Source organism: Haliotis rubra, unplaced genomic scaffold (assembly GCF_003918875.1).
Source record: "Haliotis rubra isolate DU_JTF1 unplaced genomic scaffold, ASM391887v1 Scf284, whole genome shotgun sequence".
NCBI classification, from domain to species: Eukaryota; Metazoa; Mollusca; class Gastropoda; order Lepetellida; family Haliotidae; genus Haliotis; species Haliotis rubra.
In genome coordinates this window covers 910,716-937,344 of record NW_025766936.1, presented here as the reverse complement: position 1 = coordinate 937,344, position 26,629 = coordinate 910,716, and the positions used below count along the sequence as shown (strand labels likewise).

The 26,629-nt window shown below is 44.7% G+C and overlaps 1 protein-coding gene across 7 annotated transcripts in view; it reads right to left on the bottom strand.

Annotated features, from left to right (window-relative positions):
- Nucleotides 1–26,629, bottom strand: part of LOC124281413 (collagen alpha-1(XXIII) chain-like) — a 145,378-nt gene that overhangs the window by 58,587 nt on the left and 60,162 nt on the right. For all 7 annotated transcript variants that reach the window (XM_046717462.1, XM_046717457.1, XM_046717461.1 and 4 more), the window contains exons 3-7: nt 15,769–15,803; nt 14,200–14,226; nt 3,271–3,306; nt 3,030–3,065; nt 1,248–1,319 (exon numbers count right to left, since the gene is read on the bottom strand). In XM_046717462.1, coding sequence (XP_046573418.1) covers nt 1,248–1,319; nt 3,030–3,065; nt 3,271–3,306; nt 14,200–14,226; nt 15,769–15,803 — 206 coding nt within the window. The remainder of the gene's footprint in view (nt 1–1,247; nt 1,320–3,029; nt 3,066–3,270; nt 3,307–14,199; nt 14,227–15,768; nt 15,804–26,629) is intronic.

Genomic DNA, 26,629 nt, shown 5'->3' with positions numbered 1-26,629 from the left:
TGTGTATAACAGATGTTCAGAGGTGGCATATCATGCAAACTTAGGAAGGATCTGTTCGTGGATACAGACACAACCTGCTTCCTTCATGCAGTAACTGAAAAAGCAAACAAAACTGGTCCGTGAAAATACATGAGCAAGCTCAAAGAAACGGTGAAGAAAAATGCACCCAAATAAACTGTGCAGAAATCAGTGAAAAAAAAAAAATCAAAATATAAATTATGAGGAGTCATCCATCAACCCACATCTGCATGCATGTGTCCTTCTACCAAAGTCTGCATGCATGTGTCCTTCTACCAAAGTCTGCATGCATGTGTACGTTTTTCAACCAACCTTTATTGTGACTACTTCATAATCTGAACCCTGGAAGGAAGGAAGAAAAGAAATATCAAAGGGAAGGATACTTCATGACCTGGAACAACAGCTCTGGCTTTCTACATTCGTAATTAGTATTTTCAGATATCATGAGAACTGAAATGTTATGTTTAAAAAGTAAAGTGAACTAGCCTTCTTAAAAAAAACACATAAAAAGTATTTGAGTCTTTCAGTGGTTGATCTTCTTGCACGGCAGAAATACCTTTAATGATATAATTTTTCCTTCTCGTATAGATCTTTTTACACCCTGTAAGAGAAAAAAACAAATATCAACATTTCATCCAGCGTATGACAGCAAACAAGGGCTGGCTACAATTCATTAATGCAAAGATTGTGTATTGGTGGAGGTGATAAATCTCAATATGGCTTCCCATGTATGCTTGATAACATTTCCTGCACGGAGTTACCCCCCTTCAAGCAGCCAATCATTTCATCACCTCATGTTAAGTGTTTCTATTTCAAAGCTACTGTTTGACAGATCATGTCTGCTGTACACTGATAGCAAGGTAAAGACGTGTGGCTTTTTTGCATCCTGTGAGAAAAAATACACAAGATAAAGTGCAATATAATTTCTTTTTCCTGAATGATCAAAATTGGGCATCCCCCCCCCTCTCTCTCTCTCTCTTTGACACACAGAGACACACACAAACAGACACACAGACACACAGACACTCACACACACACACGCCTTGTGTTGTATAAACATAAAGATATATATATATTAACATATTTTACTTAAATTAACCATGGCACTTACTCAGCATTCACCTGATGAAACATTGAGACAAAGAGTAAGAGGCAATGTATAATGTATTCATGCATCACTTTAGGTTGATCTATTTCACCTGCTCCATGCATGTGGCTCCATGTCTTACCTTGGCTCCAGGTAGGCCATCATATCCAGCCAGGCCAGGCTCCCCTTTCATTCCCACTTCTCCTGACTCCCCCTGAAACATGGTGGCTAGGCATGTATACACAAGTTGGACTGGGCATGTATACACAAGTTGGGTGTTTTGTGTTGATACACTGAAAGTCCTCCACACTTTCTTAGCTTACCCTGTCCCCACCCCTGTTCACCCTGTCCCCACCCCTGTTTATCTTGTCCCCACCCTGTTTATCTTGTCCCCACCACTGTTTACCTTGTCCCCACCCCTGTATACCTTGTCCCCACCCCTGTTTACCCTGTCCCCACCCCTGTTTATCTTGTCCCCACCCATCCTTACCTTGTCCCCACCCATGTTTACCTTGTCCCCACCCCTGTTTACCTTGTCCCCACCCTGCTTACCTTGTCCCCACCCATCCTTACCTTGTCCCCACCCCTGTTCACTTTGTCCCCACCCCTGTTTACCTTGTCCCCACCCATCCTTACCTTGTCCCCACCCCTGTTTACCTTGTCCTCACCTCTGTTTACCTTGTCCCCACTCCATCCTTACCTTGTCCCCACCCATCCTTACCTTTGTCCCCACCCCTGTTTACCTTGTCCCCACCCATCCTTACCTTGTCCCCACCCCTGTTTACCTTGTCCCGACCCCTGTATACCTTGTCCCCACCCATCCTTACCTTGTCCCCACCCCTGTTTACCTTGTCCCCTCCCCTGTTTACCTTGTCCCCACCCATCCTTACCATGTCCCCACCACTGTTTACCTTGTCCCCACCCCCTGTATACCTTGTCCCCACCCATCCTTACCTTGTCCCCACCCCCTGTTTACCTTGTCCCCTCCCCTGTTTACCTTGTCCTCACCTCTGTTTACCTTGTCCCCACCCATCCTTACCTTGTCCCCACCCCCTGTTCACTTTGTCCCCACCCCTGTTTACCTTTGTCCCCACCCATCCTTACCTTGTCCCCACCCCTGTTTACCTTGTCCTCACCTCTGTTTACCTTGTCCCCACCCATCCTTACCTTGTCCCCACCCATCCTTACCTTGTCCCCACCCTGTTTTACCTTGTCCCCACCCATTCTTACCTTGTCCCCACCCCTGTTTACCTTTGTCCCCACCCCTGTTTACCTTGTCCCCACCCATCCTTACCTTGTCCCCACCCATCCTTACCTTGTCCCCACCCCCTGTTTACCTTGTCCTCACCTCTGTTTACCTTGTCCCCACCATCCTTACCTTGTCCCCACCCCTGTTTACCTTGTCCCCACCCATCCTTACCTTGTCCCCACCCATCCTTACCTTTGTCCTCACCTCTGTTTACCTTGTCCCCACCCCTGTTTACCTTGTCCCCACCCCTGTTTACCTTGTCCCCTCCCTGTTTACCTTGTCCTCACCTCTGTTTACCTTGTCCCCACCCATCCTTACCTTGTCCCCACCCCTGTTTACCTTGTCCCCACCCCTGTTTACCTTGTCCCCACCCATCCTTACCTTGTCCCCACCCCTGTTTACCGTGTCTCTCACCTCAGTTTACCTTGTCCCCACCCATCCTTACCTTGTCCCCACCCATCCTTACCTTGTCCCCACCCATACAGTTACCTTGTCCCCACCCATCCTTACCTTGTCCCCCCTGTGTACCTTGTCTTCACCTCAGTTTACCTTGTCCCCACCCATCCTTACCTTGTCCCCACCCATCCTTACCTTGTCCCCACCCCTGTTTACCTTGTCCCCACCCCTGTTTACCTTGTCCCCACCCATCCTTACCTTGTCCCCACACATACTTACCTTCCCTCCCTTGTCTCCCTTTGGTCCTTGGTTTCCCTGGAACACATAGAAGCTCTCATAAAATCTGTGCTACAGCGTGGCCAGTCAGTGAGCATCTGAACCACCAGGAAAGACTCTTTAACATTATCTATAAGTTCTTGTTGCTGTAAAGAGATGTTAACCCTTCTGTTGTTAGGCATACCGTTATTGCAGATAACACAATGTAGAAGTGATGTTGAAAGTATGATCAAGTCCCACTTACTGACTCCCCACTCTTCCCTGGTGGGCCTATGGGACCCTGAAACAGAGAGAATGCACCTGATTAGGGGCTTGACAGTGTCCTTGATACATGTACTCTGTGTGGAGTATCGGCTGTGTATAAACATTTGCTTGATATGAGCTTAAGTAGTTTGTCTATCATGTTGGTATATGTATCACATACTGACTAAAGAATGTGCATTACAATGTCATTAACTCATGCTAAACAATGCTATTCTAGTCATAAATATTCAAGATGAAATCTCAGATCCATGATTCTTTACAAGATAGTATATAATCGAAGTTGTAAGATGACGAGCCATTATGACTGCCACTGTGACTGTGGCCCACCCCACATATCACAGTTGTCATCGGGCCTGCTCAACAACAACCAGGTGGAGGGAGGGGCACCTGTTCAAAATGGCCGCCGTGTAAGGCAGGTGTGTGGCTAGTTGATGGAGATGCCAGATTTACACCAGTTCCAGTCACGCTCCAGTCACTGTGCACCCTTTGCCCCCTGCCCTCATTCGCACCACAGATGGTGCCGCACACAGCATCACCAGCATCTACACCAGAGACGTGACAACCCACCTCACCTTGTACAGTGTTTATAATTTCACCTTGGTAGATTGAGAAATATGAAATAATATGAAAAATAAGACATGCATAGTTACTGACAACAGAACTTAGTGTAAGATTAGGACAACATAGAAGCAATGGTCGGCATACTTTCCTACACAACAACCAGATGATGATTAGAGTTGACGTTGGTTAATCAGTACATAGCATGTAAATACTGTTAATACTTAGCACCACTATGTAGAGTATATGGTGTGTATGTACCCAGATTTACACAATGATGCACCAAGGTCCTGTCTTAAAGGGGTTCCCTGGCTCTGTGAGGGACATTGAGAGGGATGTGTCTGGATCTTCATACATGTTCAAGTTACCTTCGTAATCTGATATCAGTAATGAATCACTGGAAGATGGAAATTTGTTAATTTTGAAAGAATAGCTCTAGAAAATATATAGAATTCACAAACCATGTCATTGACATCACTTTCCGTTATCATCCTTCAAAGGATTCAGTATTTTCTATGCAGTCAGTATATTTGCTGTGTGCTCAGAGCATTTCCTGTTGTGTGAATACATTTCCTACAAGGTCAGTACAATTTTTGTATGGGGCCTTAATGGACACCATTGCAGGAGACCTCGGTGCTTCACTGTTGTATACTGTGTGGTTGTGAGATATCCATTTATTGAAACATTGTCAGTTTAGCATCAAAATAATATCATTGTGTAACATCCGAGCCGGTTAGATGACATCGCCCCCAGGGACTCCACAACACTGTGGGACATTCAACACGTCATCCAGCCCTCCTGACATGGTATGCTGGAGGATCGGACAACTAACCATTGAGGAGGTCTGAAGCATTGTGGAGTTAACATGGATCCCATCAATACATCATTAGAAGTCACAATCTTGAACATGCAATAATAAAATGACAACTTTGTTAAGACCAGTAGCTATGGTAATTTATTGTTACCAGGACAATGTTCACTGTTACCATGGTGATACCAGCAGAGAGTCATGGGGTAACATTTGTGATCCTCCTGGTAACAGATAGCCACTGTGGAATACATTCAGTCACACGGTGATACAGACAGGTGATACAGCAACATGCACATGCATTCTGTAGTGTTACCATGCACACCAGAGTACAGCGCCCCCTGGTGTCAATGAGGAGAGATTTGCAGGAATGTGATCAGAGAAATAATGTCACAGTCAGACATCTTACAATGTGTAACCAATTTTTAGCTGAAATGTAATGAAACAACCATTACACATTTCAAGAAGATAAACACAGAACTTAGGATGAAGGAAGGTGCCCATGAAGAAAGGTGCGATGTGAGGAAGAACAAGGAGAAGAAGAAGAAGTGTTCAACCAGCTAGCAGTCAGGACATGGTGTTGACGTGGACTGTGGGGGAGACTGTATTCCTGGAACCCCTCCTACACGTGACTCGGACCCATGCTGTGAGTGGTTATATTCACATACAGAGACTACGTCACCTTGTGGTGACAGATATAGACGTGGATTACCTTCCAGTATTGAGCTACCATGTATGTTGATGTAGGGCATGCAAAGATGATGCTCCCACTATAGCCATACAGTATTATTTATTAGGGTCAAAGACCAGATATAATTACAGCCTAACAGGGTTTACCATTAATAAAGTACTCTGAATATTGACGTTGCCTTTGCTTGCTTAGACTGCATCAACTGGATTGTCAGAAGTAATGAAAGAGTAATCTAAAGTAATCATACTGGTTATATCTAATGATATACTGGTATCTTGTTAATTATGTTGAGTATATATAGAAAGCTAACGGAAGTAAATCTACCTCTCATGTACTGGCAGATACAACCTTTCATTATGTCCTTGACCTTCCTACAGAGGTCAGTAGAGTTTTGTACATGGACTGATTGCCTAATCTCAATTAATAAACATACAGTTAAACCTCAATAATCTGGACTGGCATGCACCCTAAAGTCATGGGGAAAGTTGCCGACAACAGAGGGTGCCAAGCCCCCACTCTAGGCATCCAGTATTCCACTTAATGTCTAGACATCCAATTTAACTTCTGGATGCAACAATTCCCTGATTATTGATCAGTAGGTACAGAACAAGAACACTTGTACTAGTGGGTACAGAATATGAACACCGTGTACAAGTGGGCATTACAAGCAGAAATGGTCGAGAATGGGTTTTCAGACTAATAAAGTCCAGGCTACTGAGGTTTTACTGTCTAGAGAGTGTGATTTAGCTGTACTATTTTCTCTGAAGGTGGAGCAGTAGGTAGATTTATTCAACTGATTCCCCACATTAAACTAAGTTATCCCTGATGGCAGAGTGAGAAGTGGACAGAAGGACAAAACGTGGGCGTGGCTATGGGCAAGAAGTCTTCATGATGCACAGAGATAGTGAGAGAAAAATCCTCCAGAGAAACAGAAACAATTGTCTAGGAATTACATGGGAAAACATTCCCAGATGAATTGATCACACACCGGAAAGCCTGAGTATCCCCGTTGTCCCTTCTCTCCCTGAAACAAACCAAACAGCTGGTTCAACAGCCACCTGTATGATAGGGCACGCTCTACACGGCACTCTCTACACGTCACTCTCTACACAGCACTCTCTACATGGCTCTCTACACGGCACACTCTACACGGCACTCTCTACACGGCACTCTCTACACGGCACTCTCTACACAGTACTCTCTACACAGCACTATCTACACGGCACTCTACACGGTACTCTCTACACGGCACTCTCTACATGGCACGCTCTACACGACGCTCTCTACACGACCCTCTCTACACGGCACTCTCTACATGGCGCTCTACACGACGCTCTCTACACGGCACTCTCTACATGGCACTCTCTACACGACTCTCTCTACACGGCACTCTCTACATGGCACTCTCTACATGACTCTCTCTACACGGCGCTCTCTACACGGCACTCTCTACACAACGCTCTCTACGCTGTGCTCTCTACACTGCACTCTCTACACGGCGCTCCACCTGGGGTGGTGTAGCAACAACACTCGTATGTGATACGCATCCTGTGATGTCAGATTATGTCTGTGTGCATGTTGGACAAGACATGTACGAGGATGCAGTCTGTATGATGGCTGTAACGATGATAGTGGGGACGCGGGGACGCTGGTGCTGCTGATGTGGAATGTCGCAATGATGATGATGAACATGTAACGTTATAGTGATGCTGGCAGAGAGTGAGTATGGTTTTACGTCACATTTATCAGTATTCAAGCAATATTCCAGCAACACCAGGAATCAGCTTCACGCACTGTACTCGAGAATCGAACCTGGGTCTTTGGGGTGACGAGCAAACACTTTAACCCCTCAGCTACCCCACTGCACCATGATGACAGTGAGTCTAGACAGTGATATATGTGATTTCTGGTGATGCTGGCACTACAACTAGTTATATAATTCCCTGTAGCTGTCAGATACCCAAGTAGACATTGGGCTGTTTGTTGGCAGGGCTTGGAGGTGTTAAGTGATGCTTCATGTGTTTGGCAATCAGGGCCAGTTATGAATAATACGCAGCATGTGGAGTGTCATCTGCTGTAGTAAACTATTTAGAATGGATGCTTTTTTAGGAAGCAATTACAAATATTTATTCATAAAAAAGAATCACTCCTCTAGGTATGGTTTGCACATGTGGAGGTGAATTTTGGCAGTAATGAAATGAAAAACTCCTCCAGCTCCATTGAGTCATTACAGTGATTTGCTTTCTGTTAGATGTGGATTAGCTATAGCACATGTGGGGTATAACGCGATATCGACTGTCTGGTATACATCTACAGCACAGAGCAGCACCTCGTTCCTGCCTGATTTACAGTTTAATCACAAATGAAAACATGACAAGGTCTAACTAAAAAATGTGAAGAACGACTTAAGTGAAGCTGGAGAAACTGGTGAAGTTAGAAGCCCTGGCAAAGGGCAATGGTTTCAGCGCCATGTTCGGTACATCTGGTGCCTTATGGCAGCGACATGGAGGGCTGCTGGAATTCCTCATTAATACACAGCCTTATTTAGCCTACATTGAAGAAAACACTTTAACAGCTACTCATATTTTTACTGACATAAACTATTTTACTGTCCCATTAACCAACGTGGTGCATCGTTAAATTCATGGTGCTTCTCTGAGGTGAACAGACTTGTAGATATAATAAAACGTATTTCATCCAGCTAAATGCTGGCCTACTGTGGTGAGGTATGTACACTGTTGATGATGTTGATGATGTACAGGCATACAGACCTTTGACTATAGAACATTCATTATCCAACTGCCTGACAAGATCCACACACGATTTACACTTTCTTATATACCAGTAGTATGACAGCTAGAAGTAATGTAATCTGGACCAGATAATCCAGTGATGGATATTGTGATAGCATGCATGGCCTGAAGACCAAGTGATCTCATTTGTTTGAGCAGCATACCCGGTAGATTTCTATATGGTACTGTCTCAGTGAGTCTGTTATAGATTGTGTCAGTGAGACTGCTGTACACTCTGGCAGTGAGTGTGTTGTACAGTGTTTCAGTGAGTCTGTTGTACAGTGTATCAGTGAGTCTGTTGTACAGTGTGTCAGTGAGTCTGTTGTACATTGTGTCAGTGAGTCTGTTGTACAGTGTGTCAGTGAGTCTGTTGTACAGTGTGTCAGTGAGACTGTTGTACAGTGTGTCAGTGAGTCTGTTGTACAGTGTGTCAGTGAGTCTGTTGTACAGTGTGTCAGTGAGTCCGTTGTACAGTGTCAGTGAGTCTGTTGTACAGTGTGTCAGTGAGTCTGTTGTACAGTGTCAGTGAGTCTGTTGTACAGTGTGTCAGTGAGTCCATTGTACAGTGTCAGTGAGTCTGTTGTACAGTGTGTCAGTGAGTCTGTTGTACAGTGTGTGAGTGAGTCTGTTGTACAATGTGTCAGTGAGTCTGTTGTACAGTGTGTCAGTGAGTCTGTTGTACAGTGTGTCAGTGAGTCTGTTGTACAGTGTGTCAGTGAGTCTGTTGTACAGTGTGTCTGTGAGTCTGTTGTACAGTGTCTCAGTGAGCCTGTTGTACAATGTGTCAGTAAGACTGTTGTACTGTGTGTCAGTTAGTCTGTTGGACAGTGTGTGAGTGAGTCTGTTGTACAGTGTCTCAGTGAGTCTGTTGTACAGTGTGTCAGTTAGTCTGTTGGACAGTGTGTGAGTGAGTCTGTTGTACAGTGTCTCAGTGAGACTGTTGTACAGTGTGTCAGTTAGTCTGTTGTACAGTGTGTCAGTGAGTCTGTTGTACAGTGTCTCAGTGAGTCTGTTGTACAGTGTGTCAGTGAGCCTGTTGTACAGTGTGTCAGTGAGTCTGTTCTGTGCTGCATGAATAAGTCCGGTGCGGCTTACAACAGTAGATGTTTCTGTAATATCCCCAATGGTCTGCCAAGTTTGTCTATAGACAAGACTGAGATTGAAACTGCAATTTCAACATATGGCAGCCATCTTGGAATTAATCCAATAAAATTATTTGGATAATTTTATTTTGGAAATTCCTGCTGTTAACCATATGGCATTTATCACAACATGTCAAAGTTTTTTACTGCAATGTTATGAGCCTGAAATATTTTCCAATCACCGACATCATTCATAATGTGCTGCAGCTACTGGGTGCTGAGGCTGGTGTTGACCCTGTTGATGTCATAGTCTGGTTTACATCTACCTCTGTAGGGGCTCAGTAGTGTGTTTGAGAACAGCCTCCTACATCTACCTCTGTAGGGGCTCAGTAGTGTGTTTGAGAACAGCCTCCTACATCTACCTCTGTAGGGGCTCAGTAGTGTGCTTGAGAACAGCCTCCTACATCTACCTCTGTAGGGGCTCAGTAGTGTGTTTGAGAACAGTCTCCTACATCTACCTCTGTAGGGGGCTCAGTAGTGTGTTTGAGAACAGCCTCCTACACTGTTGTTTTTTTTAACCGTACACTGATTCCTCTGTCGGAGTGTTACTTAGAAAGCTGTTTTGAGAAAAGCCTAATAGTAATATAACTCATGCATATACTAATACTCTGCCCTAATATAGACTATACCACCATATAGATATGGTTGCCCTAATATAGGCTATACCACCATATAGATACAGTTGCCCCAGAAGATGTTCCCTGTGATTTCAAGAAATCATCATCGGCCAGAGTAGCAAACATTCCATCTCACTTATTTTCATGGCTACTGCCCTGCTGTATCAGTTGCTCCCTAAACATATTGATATCAAGGGCAGCAGTTCTCGGGCTAATCATTAGAACTAAATATTTTGAGAGGATATTGCCTGCAGCAGCTGCTGTTTATTTGTTGGTTGTAACGTGATACAGGTTGTTTACCTGGACTGGGGGAAGCTGAGAGGGGAGGGGAAAGAAGGGGAAACGGATATAATGAGGGGATAGGCTTCACAGATCATCCTGTGACTGGTGTCATCCTCATTACTTTACTGAAATGAGAAACATTTGATTGATATTTCTTATCTTAGTCAGTAACTAGAAAGGGCATATGGCTGCCTGGCAGATGTTAGTAAGCCTGACCACCAGCATGTTGGAGGACACCCAGGGCATGTCTCACACATCTTCCTAGCACCAGCATGTTGGAGGACACCCAGGGCATGTCTCACACACCTTCCTAGCACCAGCATGTTGGAGGACACCAGGGCATGTCTCACACACCTTCCTAGCACCAGCATGTTGGAGGACACCAGGGCATGTCTCACACACCTTCCTAGCACCAGCATGTTGGAGGACACCAGGGCATGTCTCACACACCTTCCTAGCACCAGCATGTTGGAGGACACCAGGGCATGTCTCACACACCTTCCTAGCACCAGCATGTTGGAGGACACCAGGGCATGTCTCACACACCTTCCTAGCACCAGCATCCACCAAGGCCAAAACAGATTCACTTATTGTTCTGTGCCATATGCCAAGATACATGAGGTCAAAACACACATCATGAAGGCATGGCACAGATTCATACCTTTCTGAAGAAGGTTTGGGAGTTGCTATCTTTGTTTTACAGACTTGTACTGGACTCACACCAAGGGACATGGTTGTGGTCAGACAGAGAGTCTTTGTGGCAGTGATGGTTGCACTCCTGATCTCTTGGTCACTGTCTACCCTTATGTCATTTTCTACCCTCATGTCATCATCTACCCTTATCTGTTTGATTGGCATTTTAGAAGTCATCATCTATCCTTACGTCACCATATACCCTTATGTCATCATCTACCCTGTCACCATATACATTTATGTCATCACCTACCCATATGTCATTACATACCCTTATATCACTGTCAGGTTGTCATGGTTACAATATAGCCATAAATGTGCAGTGTGTGTGGTGTGGTGTGGTGTGTGTGGTGTGTGTGTGTGTGGTGTGTGTGTGTGTGTGTGTGTGTGTGTGTGTGTGTGTGTGTGTGTGTGTGTGTGTGTGTGTGTGTGTGTGTGTGTGTGTGTGTGTGTGTAGATATGTCATCACCTACCCATATGTCATTACATACCCTTATATCACTGTCAGGTTGTCATGGTTACAATATAGCCATAAATGTGCGGTGTGTGTGGTGTGTGTGTGTGTGTGGTGTGTGTGTGTGTGTGTGTGTGTGTGTGTGTGTGTGTGTGTGTGTGTGTGTGTGTGTGTGTGTGTGTGTGTGTGTGTGTGTGTGTGTGTGTGTGTGTGTGTGTGTTTGTAGATATTCAGGGTCATGGTATAAAGAGTGATACATATGGTTGGGTAAGGTCCATCACAGACTGACTTACCGGCGGTCCAGAGCATCCTGGCACTCCCCTGGAGCCCTGGAGACATCCAATCACAAGAAACACTTACAACAAACATGGTGGCACACACATGTACACTGCCTGGGACTCCAGGTAGAACTGAACTTGCAGATTAATCTATGGATTACGGCAGACATAATGTACAGGAAGTAAATGTTTTACTCAACAATTACATTTAAATATAACACCAGTGATTAATGTACTAGGTTCACCTGCAGCAGACTCAGGGAGCTGGTGATACTTTAGTGGACTTAGCTATATGTTTAGGTTTCTTTACATTTATATTCCATCAGAAAGTATGGAACAAGTAGATGGTGACTATACTTGCAGAAGGAATAGTGGGGTGTAGGCCATGATGGGTGTGACTGCTGAATCTAGAGAGGGAATATTGGGTGTAGGCCATGATGGGTGTGACTGCTGAATCCAGAGAGGGAATTGGGGTGTAGGCCATGATGGGTGTGACTGCTGAATCCAGAGAGAAAATAGTTGGGTGTAGGCCATGATGGGTGTGACTGCTGAATCCAGAGAGGGAATTGGGGTGTAGGCCATGATGGGTGTGACTGCTGAATCCAGAGAGGAAATAGTGGGGTGTAGGCCATGATGGGTGTGACTGCTGAATCCAGAGAGGGAATTGGGGTGTAGGCCATGATGGGTGTGACTGCTGAATCCAGAGAGAAAATAGTTGGGTGTAGGCCATGATGGGTGTGACTGCTGAATCCAGAGAGGAAATAGTTGGGTGTACGCCTTGATGGGTGTGACTGCTGAATCCAGAGAGGAAATAGTGGGGTGTAGGTCATGATGGGTGTGACTGCTGAATCCAGAGAGGAAATAGTGGGGTGTAGGTCATGATGGGTGTGACTGCTGAATCCAGAGAGGGAATTGGGGTGTAGGCCATGATGGGTGTGACTGCTGAATCCAGAGAGAAAATAGTTGGGTGTAGGCCATGATGGGTGTGACTGCTGAATCCAGAGAGGGAATTGGGGTGTAGGCCATGATGGGTGTGACTGCTGAATCCAGAGAGGAAATAGTGGGGTGTAGGCCATGATGGGTGTGACTGCTGAATCAAGAGAGGGAATTGGGGTGTAGGCCATGATGGGTGTGACTGCTGAATCCAGAGAGAAAATAGTTGGGTGTAGGCCATGATGGGTGTGACTGCTGAATCCAGAGAGGAAATAGTTGGGTGTACGCCTTGATGGGTGTGACTGCTGAATCCAGAGAGGAAATAGTGGGGTGTAGGTCATGATGGGTGTGACTGCTGAATCCAGAGAGGAAACAGTGGGGTGTAGGTCATGATGGGTGTGACTGCTGAATCAAGAGAGGGAATAGTGGGGTGTAGGCCATGATAGGTGTGACTGCTGAATCCAGACAGGAAATAGTGGGGTGTAGGCCATGATGGGTGTGACTGCTGAATCCAGAGAGGGAATAGTTGGGTGTAGGCCATGATGGGTGTGACTGCTGAATCCAGACAGGAAATAGTGGGGTGTAGGCCATGATGGGTGTGACTGCTGAATCCAGAGAGGGAATAGTTGGGTGTAGGCCATGATGGGTGTGACTGCTGAATCCAGACAGGAAATAGTGGGGTGTAGGCCATGATGGGTGTGACTGCTGAATCCAGAAATAAGGCTGTGGCATGAGTATGAGGGCCTGCATTAGAAACTCTGTTGTACACAATGTTGTTCTGTTATATTGATGCACTGTTGTCCACAATGTTGATCACATTACCACTTGATGGTTAGCTGAGGAGATTATTGGGCTCTGTGAAGCAGCCTTGACAGTTGCTCAAACAAGATGTAGATCTTGTGATGGGTGACCATCCACACTTGCATTTACACAGATACTTGTACAGTATGTCTGTCACCATTGTGTTGCTGTGTAGGGGTTTTGTATGTTGTGTCACTGTATGGTTGTGTTGTATATTGTGTTACTATATGGTTGTGTTGTATATTGTGTTACTGTATGGTTGTGTTGTATATTGTGTTACTGTATGGTTGTGTTGTATATTGTGTTACTGTATGGTTGTGTTGTATATTGTGTTAATGTATGGTTGTGTTGTATATTGTGTTACTGTATGGTTGTGTTGTATATTGTGTTACTGTATGGTTGTGTTGTATATTGTGTTACTGTATGGTTGTGTTGTATATTGTGTTACTGTATGGTTGTGTTCTACATTGTATTACTGTCTGAATATTTTGTGTATTGTATTACTATACGCTAGAGTTGCATATTGTATTAATGTATGGTTGAATTGTATATTGTATTACTGTATGGATGTCTTGTACATTGTATCACTGTATGCTTGAGTTTTATATTGTTTCACTTCAGGAATGTGTTGTGGAAAGTGTTTCTGAGTTCTATACAGAGGGAAAATGGGCAATGTTACACAACGTTAGTACTCTAGTGTTATCCCCTCCACCTGATGTTAGAGTGGGTGAAATAGTAGTGTCCCCTTCCACCGCAGTACTGCAGGATTTAGACAGACACATATATAGGCCTTGTTTATAATTATAGTGCAGAAAGACAGAATCTCAGATACAGATAAATGTTTATAGCAGAAATAATACCGGAAAACCATTTTCTCCTTTGGAACCCTGAAACGTAAATCATAAACATGTGTAGAGTATCAAGACAACCTCTATAAATATATTTAATCTTTCTGTAGGAAAGATTTCTGACAGTGACTTCTGTCATCTGTTTGTCTGTGGGCTCTCAGTAAGAGGAGGCGACGTGAGCATCCCGCCAAAGCCGCCTCCTCATCCGAGCAGATACAGGATGTGCAGAGATACAATGCCAGCTGAACCAGTCAGACAAAAACACACCTACGCCCTGTAACATTTATTATTATATAAATACTGCATGGGATGTATTTAGTGTGCTGCCCTACACAAGCATTGCCACAATGTCAATAGTTACGTAGCCAATTAGCCCTTCCAGTGGGAGGGGGTGGGTCTGTCTCACATTAATTATTGGGTCTTGAACACAGTACTTTACCGTCATATTACATAGGTCAGTTTTAATATGGCTTCTATCCGATATTTATCTATCTTACTGCACAATCACAGGTACTGTGTGAATAATAAACAGAGGGTCTGAAGCCTCCGCATCAGATGCCGCCAGCCAGGGGCCACAACTCTGCACAGCTGGCAGCAATGGGGCCACATGTTCCGTTCAGCGATGGGGCCACTTAGGTCAGAGGGGATGACAGAGTACATTTATCCCAGATTTCAAATTCCTATCTTGAGGAAGTAGTTCCTCCAGTCAGTTGTATCAGTGTCCAGGGCAGGACAATACAGTTAACACCTGCGACTGGTCAGCACTCTGCACACCTGGACTTGCAGCCCATCATGGCTCTGTGGGAGGCTGTTATGATCTTACTTCGGACCTAAACAATCTATGAAGGCGAGCCTATTGTGATCTTCTGACAGCATAAACAATACAACACAGGCCCACAGGAGCCTGTTGTGATCTGACAGCGATAGCACCAGCCACAGACAACACAAACCACAACGGGAGATCTCTCTGTCAGGCCCCACTGCCACTAGCTCCTATACAAACTAGGGTGGCCACAGTCTCAAGGACATAAGCTTCTTACTCCACAAGAAAGTCATTATTAGATTATCATCCATTTTTCCCTCAGAGTTAAAAAGTGAGGCGATTGGTTTCATTTAAGTATGTCTTTGAAAAAAACAACATTGGTAAATTTTGTCATTTTAGGACTGCTTTAATCCCAACTAAATCTCATTAACTTAACAAAATGCAAAACAAGAGGAGGTTTAAGGGGAGGGTGGGTGGTGATGATAATCTAGTGATTATGTAGTTTGGCTATATCCACCAGGAGGTGGTTATGAGATGATGACAACTGGCCTATATCTACCAAGCTGGCTACAGTAACCATGTGGAGTTGCACCTATAGTGGGTCAGTACTGACTGACAGAGAGACAACACAACAATGAAGGGAGATGCAGTACAAGGAGACGACAACACACACAGCCAGTCCAGTACTCTCCTCCAGTCAAATCACAAGAAACATACTTTCAGAATTTTCTAAATGATAGTTGTTGTTTTAGTAGTGATTGTATGTGAGAGTCCTGGACTGCCTACAGCTTAACGTGGTGACTACATTCATTTCTTACCACTGGCCCCAGATCTCCCTTGTCGCCCTTGGCACCTGCAACAAACAAAGTGTTTTAGTTATTTTCCCCAATATGCTGGTATCTTGTATACACAATATATACAAACATCCTGAAGAGTAGTATGAACTATTTTGGTCCAGTCATTAACTGTACTTTAACAGGATGATATGCATCAGATGTGCCTACCATGATAAAACAAAATGATCACATGGATGTTTTGACTGGCTACAATTATTTGCAACAATGTTTGAGAAAAGATTACATTGTATCTCAACACTGAACAGTGAAACAGCACCATTTAGTAGCTGCTGAAACATCATCCCACACAAATTGCAGGAGCATTAATGGGGGACGAAGCATGATGTTATTGAAGACATCAATAGGATTCCTGGCTTGTGTAGACAACAGTTAGCCAACTGATGACGGCGGTACATTAGTGAGTGTAGCAGAGTCGTAGTTAGTAAATAATCGTCTCTAATGGAAGCGCAGTTGTGAGGAAAGATGTTGTCAGATTCCTTGCTTCATCAGGGAGCAGCGATTGCCGGAGGTAAACAGTCAGCGAGGGGGTACAACCACGGACACACCTGGAGCTCTGGGTGGGAGACACGAAAGTTCACCACCTTTTCAACACATAATATATTTTGCGCAATAGTTTCAGAAACACCTGTAAAAGCTAAGATGATTCATTCTAAGAAAATGGCCGCAATGTATGTAATTTCAAGCTAGTCAAAGATACACATTGTCTGCTGTGTTGGCTCGTAGACACAACAGGTAAACAGACTTAGAACTGACCGACACAAGGATGGGAAAACATTCGACACAACATACTTGTTTCAGTCACCCATCTGTCTACTGTAACATTAACATTTATCTGTGTTGGACCAGACTTACATTGCTCCATGTACACCATTTCCCTCAAACAAATCCCCGGATCTTCTAATCACTCCCTCTTAATACAAATCTCAATACCTTTTCACATTATCTCACAGTTTCCCAGCAATCTGGAATATTTCACCTCCTTCCCGCCAATCTCATCCTCTTTACACCAATCAAATTTTCCCCTCTAAACTCTCGTAATCTCATTCCCTTAACTGCCTTACTGTCATCCCCAAACCCAGACAATCTCATTCCAAAAATTTGACAATCTCCCCAAAACTCTCACAATGTCATCCCCTAAACTCCCATCTGAATCCTACTCATCTAAACTCAGTCTCAAACTCCCACCAATCTCCTGGCACTAATCACCACGCACCCTCCTACTTCCAGTCACCCAGCCGATATCTCCCTGAACAGTAGATAACCATTCATCACTCTCTCCTCCCCAGATTATCCACACACGGCGGCCATCTCCCTGTTTCTCTGAATGCAACTAACCTATATCTTCATGCGCCTGTTACCAAATGGCTTAAATCAATTTCAGATCTTTATATGTATCAAGTGGCTCGTAACTGCATGTGGAGTATTGACAAGACGACCACACCGCTGGTTGTTCCACATCCCCAGTGTCCTGCCGTATGTCCCGCCCGTACTTATCAGGGTATACAAGTGTCTGTGTGGGAGATAAGCTCTCTGCCTCATTACTCTGTAACTACTATTAGCCCAGCTCCTCCAATTACACTTAACTCAAATATCTCTATTGCTTTTTCACATTTGTGTGGAATGTGAGACTACTTGCAGAGTGTGCATCAGAGGCTTGGAGAGAGTCGATGTAGAAATTGTAGTACAATGTTTCCTCCTCAATTCAGTGACTCTTGATCCAGATAAATCTCATGCTATTGTACCTGCCTCCCCCAGCCTCCCCCCTACCCCCCAGTGGGATGAATCAGGGACTTGATATACAACACCCAAGGGGTTCAATATCTCCTACTAATTCTGAAGCAGAATTGACATTTTTCCCAATCACTCTGGTGAATTAATCATTTAATTCTTTTGAAGGCATTTTTTTTGACAATGAACATTAATTCCATTAATGTAGTTCATAAATTAGTGATGCTGTCAAAGGCGTTGAGTGCAATCACTGATGAGACAGCACACCTTGATGCCAGGTAGTCGCCAGGTAATACAAAGGCTGATCTGATGACATTGTTCCGCACAGGTTAGCAGTACAGCACCCACTGTACAGCAACACAATCATTTCTAAAACCATGTCAGGTAATCAACTTTTTGCATCCAAAATACTACAGATTCTGTCATGGCTACAATGTGAAGACCGACTTGGTTGCCTGTCAGTACTGGATATTTGCTGGACATGCAGAAAGCTGTGTCCAAGCTGTTAACATTCTCCTTCACCAAGGATGCTGTTACCACTGCCTCTGGTTTCACACATGAGTTCATATAGACCAGTGCTCTACACTAACTGCCCAACATTGCTTTGTAAGACTTGCAGTTGTCATGGAGACTTGCAGTTGTCACGGAGACTTGCAGTTGTCACGGAGACTGGTCCCAAGTATCAAACCTTGCTCATCTACAGAGATCACACTACCCAGAATCCAATGTGTATCAACCCATGGTAATTGCTGTGTCACACACATATATTGTCACCCACCAACTGCCACAGTCATCTAGTGGCCTCCAACCATCACTGCCACTCAGATCTTCTATTCACCCTACCACCACTGCCACACAGATCTTCTACCCATCCAACCATCCCTTCCACTCAGATCTTCTATTCGCCCAATCATCACTGCCATGCAGATCTTCTATTCACCCAACAATCACTGCCACACAGATCTTCTACCCATCCAACCACCACTGCCACGTAGATCTTCTACCCATCCAACCATCACTGCCACACAGATCTTCTATTCACCCTACCACGGCTGCCACACAGATCTTCTACCCATCCAACCATCACTGCCACACAGATTTTCTATTACCATGACTGCCACAGAGAGCTGCTATCCCCAAACCACCCAGCAGTGACTGCCGTCTCTGGTTTCGTGTGACGGGCAAAGGGAATTTCAGAGTGATGAAACAAAGCATTAGCAAGCTCTGCCAAAATAAATACAATTAGAACATGTTTTTGCTGTTTTTATCACTGACTTGTGATCCTGACATAAGTGGTGAGGAGAAAACTACAGAGCATTATGGGGTAAAGAAGCGATAAGCCATCACCTCCAGTGTAGAGGAGGTGCCAGATGTAGGCCTTGTAGTAAGGCTTGGAGACAGGCCCCGGGCAGCTGCTGCTGGAGCTGGATGGTGGCAGACAGGTGGCCTCCTCTCATCACACTTGCAGCACTCGCAGCCTACACATTTAACTGTGGAAATTCTGTACAAAACTTAAACGTCTGGAAACTGGATTATATGGTTATAGATCAAAGGTTTAGGTCTGCTGTTCCCTTCAGTGGAGGAAATTGGTTCTCTAGACACTGCCATGATTGTGTCAACAAACAGGTTGATTCTTGATCTTATCAGCATCCCTGTAGACTTACGTGATGTATAGATACAACCAGTTGGATGGATTGCAACTTCTTCATTGAGAAAAGATTGATACTTCACCCGAACTGTGGAGAAACTGGCAACATATTCCAGCTATGTCCACATATGTATACATCTGAGCCGAAAGCTAAGGGTTGATATTCTGAGCCTCTTACATCTTATATCTGTATGCTACTACCTTTCATTTCAACATTCTAGTAACAGCACTGCTGTATCAAAGTGTTTGATGTTGTGAACCAGGTAAGAACATTTAAATTATTCCCAAGAAAAGCTGTTTGAGAACAGATCAGTTCCACTGTGCTAGTGGACTAAGAGAGCTGCAGTACATGGTCTGATGCACTGCGAGATGTATAATTTCCTGCCAGCATCCCAGGAAGCAGTAGACAGCACGAGGGCGGGTTGAGCCTATATTTTTACCTTGATTAACGAGGCAGCATCATGCACAGGTATGACGAGGAGGCACAGCTGCCACAGACTGCGACCATTACACAAACATGCAAAACTAACAAATCGATTATGACTTGATTTCTTGCTGCTGATATTTTTAACTGGAGAGAATGCTTTGAGCCATGGCGTCTTTTATATAACGCTTCCCCCAGGTGGGACACAACCTACTTGAACAGCTTCCAAGAGGTTGCCTTCATTCATTCATCCCACATCTATAATGAATGGCATTCATGTTCGATTTTTTGTTTCATGTTGCAGACTGAGCTGAACACGTTGGAAAGTGGCGTCTCACTGTGATGAAGCCAGTCTGAAGACACTCACAGACACTGGGGCTGCTGGACCCATCAGTGACAGACATGATAACAGTGCTGTAGAACTAGCTCACTTAATGATCAAAACGGGGAACCATCACTAGGTAGACAACTACACTGGCACCATGTGCTTCTATGTACAATGGGTCAAAATTTGATGGGAAGATCCTTAACATTCAAGGCCTATGTTGAAACATAGCTATAGCTACCCTTCAGAGAAAGAAGAGCATGTGTGTCTTGTATGAGGGAATGATTAAGGACTGATGTCATTGGGTAACAGGAATGGGTTTCATGGCAGCCATGCAAGGAACCAAATGCAACTGTTCAGCCTGACAAAGAGCTGGAAGGATTATGCTATATACACCCCACAGCAGACCTAGAAGGATTACATCATATACACCCCACAGCAGATCCAGAAGGATAACACCATATACACCCCACAGCAGATCCAGAAGGATAACACCATATACACCCCACAGCAGATCCAGAAGGATAACACAATATAAACCCCACAGCAGATCCAGAAGGATAACACCATATACATCCCACAGCTGATCCAGAAGGATAACACCATATACACCCCACAGCAGATCCAGAAGGATTACACCATATACACCCCACAGCAGATCCAGAAGGATAACACAATATAAACCCCACAGCAGATCCAGAAGGATAACACCATAAACACCCCACAGCAGATCCAGAAGGATTACACCATATAAACCCCACAGCAGATCCAGAAGGATAACACCATATAAACCCCACAGCAGATCCAGAAGGATAACACCATATACACCCCACAGCAGATCCAGAAGGATTACACCATATAAACCCCACAGCAGATCCAGAAGGATAACACCATATACACCCACAGCAGATCCAGAAGGATAACACCATATAACCCACAGCAGACAGAAGGATAACACCATATATACCCCACAGCAGATCCAGAAAGGATAACACAGCAGATCCAGAAGGATAACACCATATACACCCACAGCAGATCCAGAAGGATTACACACAGCAGATCCAGAAGGATAACACCATATACACCCCACAGCAGATCCAGAAGGATAACACAATATACACCCCACAGCAGATCCAGAAGGATAACACCATATACACCCCACAGCAGATCCAGAAGCAGATTATACCATATACACCCACAGCAGTTCCAGAAGGATAACACCATATAAACCCCACAGCAGATCCAGAAGGATAACACCATATACACCCCACAGCAGATCCAGAAGGATAACACCATATACACCCCACAGCAGATCCAGAAGGATAACACCATATACACCCCACAGCAGATCCAGAAGGATAACACCATATACACCCCACAGCAGACCCAGAAGGATAACACCATATACACCCCACAGCAGATCAAGAAGGATAACACCATATAAACCCCACAGCAGATCCAGAAGGATAACACCATATAAACCCCACAGTAGATCCAGAAGGATAACACCATATACACCCCACAGCAGATCCAGAAGGATAACACCATATAAACCCCACAGCAGATCCAGAAGAAATTCATCACACCAACCACAAACAGATTCAGAACGATTGAAGAGGGCAAGAACACCTCCGTGTCTTAGCTGGTCACAAATTCTACACATCCTAAAGTTTTACAGAAGATGAATCACAGTGTGTAAACATATTCATGTTTTTCAACAAACATAACAAGCCTAACACATGCAAACATGTTAATGTATGATTACAAAGTGCACCCTTCCTTTTCCCAAAAAGCTTAATGGTGCTTGACCTCCTGATATGCATCCCAGCTGACTTAGGAGTGGCTGGAAGTCTAAAAGTACCTACACACCTACACACAGCAGGGAAGTTATGGACACAAGCACCTACACACCAACACACAGCAGGGAAGTTATGAACACAAGCACCTACACACCTACACACAGCAGGGAAGTTATGAACACAAGCACCTACACACCTACACACAGCAGGGAAGCTCTGGACACAAGCACCTACACACCTACACACAGCAGGGAAGCTCTGGACACAAGTACCTACACACCTACACACAGCAGGGAAGCTCTGGACACAAGCACCTACACACAGCAGGGAAGTCCTGGACACAAGTACCTACACACCTACACACATCAGGCAAGTTCTGGACACAAGCACCTACACACCTACACACAGCAGGGAAGCTCTGGACACAAGTACCTACACACCTACACACAGCAGGGAAGCTCTGGACACAAGCACCTACACACCTACACACAGCAGGGAAGTTCTGGACACAAGCACCTACACACCTACACACAGCAGGGAAGCTCTGGACACAAGCACCTACACACCAACACACAGCAGGGAAGTTCTGGACACAAGTACCTACACACCTACACACAGCAGGGAAGCTCTGGACACAAGTACCTACACACCTACACACAGCAGGGAAGTTCTGGACACAAGTACCTACACACCTACACACAGCAGGCAAGTTCTGGACACAAGTACCTACACACCTACACACAGCAGGGAAGTTCTGGACACAAGTACCTACACACAGCAGGCAAGTTCTGGACACAAGCACCTACACACCTACACACAGCAGGCAAGTTCTGGACACAAGCACCTACACACAGCAGGGAAGTTCTGGACACAAGCACCTACACACTTACACACAGCAGGCAAGTTTTGGGCACAAGCACCTACCTATGTATCATCATCTAGTTGAACACCGACCTCCACTATAAGTGATGTAACCCTCAGTCCTTCAATACCATGTCAACAACAAACTCTTCTTGTTACCCTAATTGCTCAAATGTTTAATTGTTAAAAAATATACCTAGCCACACTCATGAAAGATTCTCACAAACCATCCTGTAATAATATTTTCTCAAGTTAGAGCTCCTTGATGATCCATTCATTGGCTGTCTTCCTAACAATCAATGATGAAAGTAATATATAGGGAGTCTCCAAATACAGGGCCACATCACAGTCGGAGATTGCATGACAGAGAACCAACATGGCTGTCCAGAGTAAACAGAAGCGTGTTCCTCTGTCTGCATCTGCATCAAGAAATAGAAAGTAATCTGAGGCCAAGACAACAGAGTGGACATGTTCCCGTGTGTAGGGAGCCGTGTGCAGACAACATGGGATGGTGAAAGTCATTACTAAACATCACTCTTACACAATAGCAGTTAATTACCCACCGACTCGCCTTGCCAGATTGTTTGTATTAGACGGCAAGTCATCAGACGCTTCTCCGCTACCTACATGTGGCGTCCTATTCCACAATTAAACAGTCTTGTGCAAGTTTATCTTCTCCTAATACAAGCTACTTTATACACAGAGCAGCAAGATGGCAGTGTTGATCTGCACTTCCTTTATCAAGATGGCTACTGGTGTTGGCTTTGTGTGTTTAGATAGATCGTAACATGGCTATGATGGTCACAGATAAGTCCTAATTAACAACATCAAGTGTTTATACAAGGCAATTATCTACTTATGTAAGAATAAACACAGGCCTGCAGTGAAGGCTGGTTGGCCTTTTGGATCAGTCACACAGAGCATACAGCCATCTAACATGATAATTCGCCAGCAATCAACGACATCTTTCTGTGCACATAGATAACATGATATGCAACAGACATATATACCAATGATCATATATCCAGTTCTGTGGGTGGTATGCAGATAATCAGTGCAGTCTCAGTCAACTACAAAGACAGACATATCGAAATATATCAATGTCCAGATATATTACAAGTTCAGTCTAACCTCAGCGGACCATGTTAGGAGGATGCATCACATTGGGACTGTGTTGGAAGAAGGATGCAGCATACTAGGACTGTGTTGGGAGAAGGATGCAGCATACTAGGACTGTGCTGGGAGAAGGATCCAGCATAGGGGGACTGTGTTGGGAGAAGGATGCAGAATAGGGGTACTGTGTTGGAAGAAGGATGCAGCATAGTGGGACTGTGTTGGGAGAAGGATGCAGCATACTAGGACTGTGTTGGGAGAAGAATGCAGCATACTAGGACTGTGTTGGGAGAAGGATGCAGAAAAGGGGTACTGTGTTGGAAGAAGGATGCAGCATAGTGGGACTGAGTTGGGAGAAGGATGCAGCATAGGGGGACTGTGTTGGGAGAAGCATGCAGCATAAAAGGACTGTGTTGGGAGAAGGATGCAGTATACTAGGACTGTGTTGGGAGTAGGATGCAGCAAAGGGGGATAGTGTTGGGAGAAGGATGCAGCATAGTGGGACTGTTTTGGGAGAAGGATGCAATATACTAGAACTGTGTTGGGAGAAGGATGCAGCATAGGGGAATAGTGTTGGGAGAAGGATGCAGCATAGTGGGACTCTATTAGGAGAAGGATGCAGCATACTAGGACTGTGTTGGGAGAAGGATGCAGCATAGGGGACTGTGTTGGAGAAGGATGCAGCACACTAGGACTGTGTTGGGAGAAGGATGCAGCATAGTGGGACTGTGTTGGGAGAAGGATGCAGCATAGTGGGACTGTGTTGGGAGAAGGATGTAGCATAGGGGGACTGTGTTGGGAGAAGGATGCAGCACACTAGGACGGTGTTGGGAGAAGGATGCACAATAGTGGGACTGTGTTGGGAGAAGGATGCAGCATAGTGGGACTGTATTGGGAGAAGGATGCAGCACACTAGGACGGTGTTGGGAGAAGGATGCAGCAGACTAGAACTGTGTTGGGAGAAGGATTGAGGAATGGTTGGTTGTGAAATCTCTGGTTAGCAGCAGATCAGCCACACATGACAAGGGCCACCACAATTTATTTATCACCTGTCAAGCATGTTCTTGCAAATTTCGTTGTAATGTTATGGTTAGTTAGGATGGGGCTAATGTTAACACTGCCTGTGAGATGTTGATCATAAAATTCAACACACAGTCTTCAGGTAAAGGATCACAGAGTGTCAAATAAATACAAATGTATACAGTGTATACAGTGATTTACACTGCTGGTGTATACAGGGATATAAGTCACTGGGTGCATGTGTGTACATAGATACACAGCTGGTGTATACAGGGATATAAGCCACTGGGTGTGTACATAGATACAAAGCTGGTGTATACAGGGATATAAACTGCTGGGTGCATGTGTGTACATAGATACACAGCTGGTGTATACAGGGATATAAGCCACTGAGTGCATGTGTGTATATAGATACACAGCTGGTGTAGACAGGAATATAAGCTACTGGGTGCATGTGTGTATATAGATCTATACACAGCTGGTGTATACAGGGATATAAGCCACTGGGTGTGTACATAAATACACAGCTGGTGTATACAGGGATACAAGCCACTGGACGTGTACATAGATACACAGCTGGTGTATACAAGGATATAAGCCACTGAGTGCATGTATGTACATAGATACACAGCTGGTGTAGACAGGAATATAAGCTACTGGGTGCATGTGTGTATATAGATCTATACACAGCTGGTGTATACAGGGATATAAGCTACTGGGTGCATGTGTGTACATAGATACACAGCTGGTGTATACAGAGATAATATGCCACTGGGTGTGTACATAGATACACAGCTGGTGTATACAAGGATATAAGCCACTGGGTGTGTACATAGATACACAGCTGGTGTATACAGGGATATAAGCCACTGGGTATGTACATAGATACACAGCTGGTGTATACAGGGATATATGCCACTGAGTGCATGTGTGTACATAGATACACAGCTGGTGTATACAGGGATATAAGCCACTGAGTGCATGTATGTACATAGATACACAGCTGGTGTATACAGGGATATATGCCACTGAGTGCATGTGTGTACATAGATACACAGCTGGTGTATACAGGGATATATGCCACTAAGTGCATGTGTGTACATAGATACACAGCTGGTGTATACAGGGATATAAGCCACTGGGTGTGTAAATAGATACACAGCTGGTGTATACAGGGATATAAGCCACTGGGTGAGTACATAGATACACAGCTGCTGTATACAGAGATAATATGCCACCGGGTGTGTACATATATACACAGCTGGTGTATACAGGGATATAAGCCACTGGGTGCATGTGTGTATATAGATACACAGCTGGTGTATACAGGGATATAAGCCACTGGGTGAATACTAATGTCAGCCTTCTCTAATGTCTCATCACAACACTTGAGGGAATAATTTTGATAATATTCAGCTGGTGGTTATTGCAGGATGTGTCAGGATCTGTGATGGTGATACACCTCACACTGAGGCTGACCCGAAGAATCACACTCTTGTGACCTCTACCCTCAAACACAGTCAGAAACATTATTAACCTCCCTGTTGACAGGTTTGAGTGATAACAACTCCCTCTCAGCCTTGTGCCTCCATGCTGTACAGTGGAAGGAGGAACCTGGGAGGAACCTGCAGGAACTTCTCTCACTTCTCTGCTCCATCCACCACAAGCTCCCCATTGATACCCTATCCCCTCACACAAGCCTCCCACGCCCACTGCTCCCCCCCACCCCTCCTCATTCTAGTGTATGTCAGACTATCAGAGATAAGATGCTGCGTACCTAGATGGCAGCAGGATGTCATAAGTCACAGCAGGATGTCATAGGTCACAGCAGGATGTCATAGGTCACAGCAGGATGTCATAGGTCACAGCAGGATGTCATAGGTCACAGCAGGATGTCATAAGTC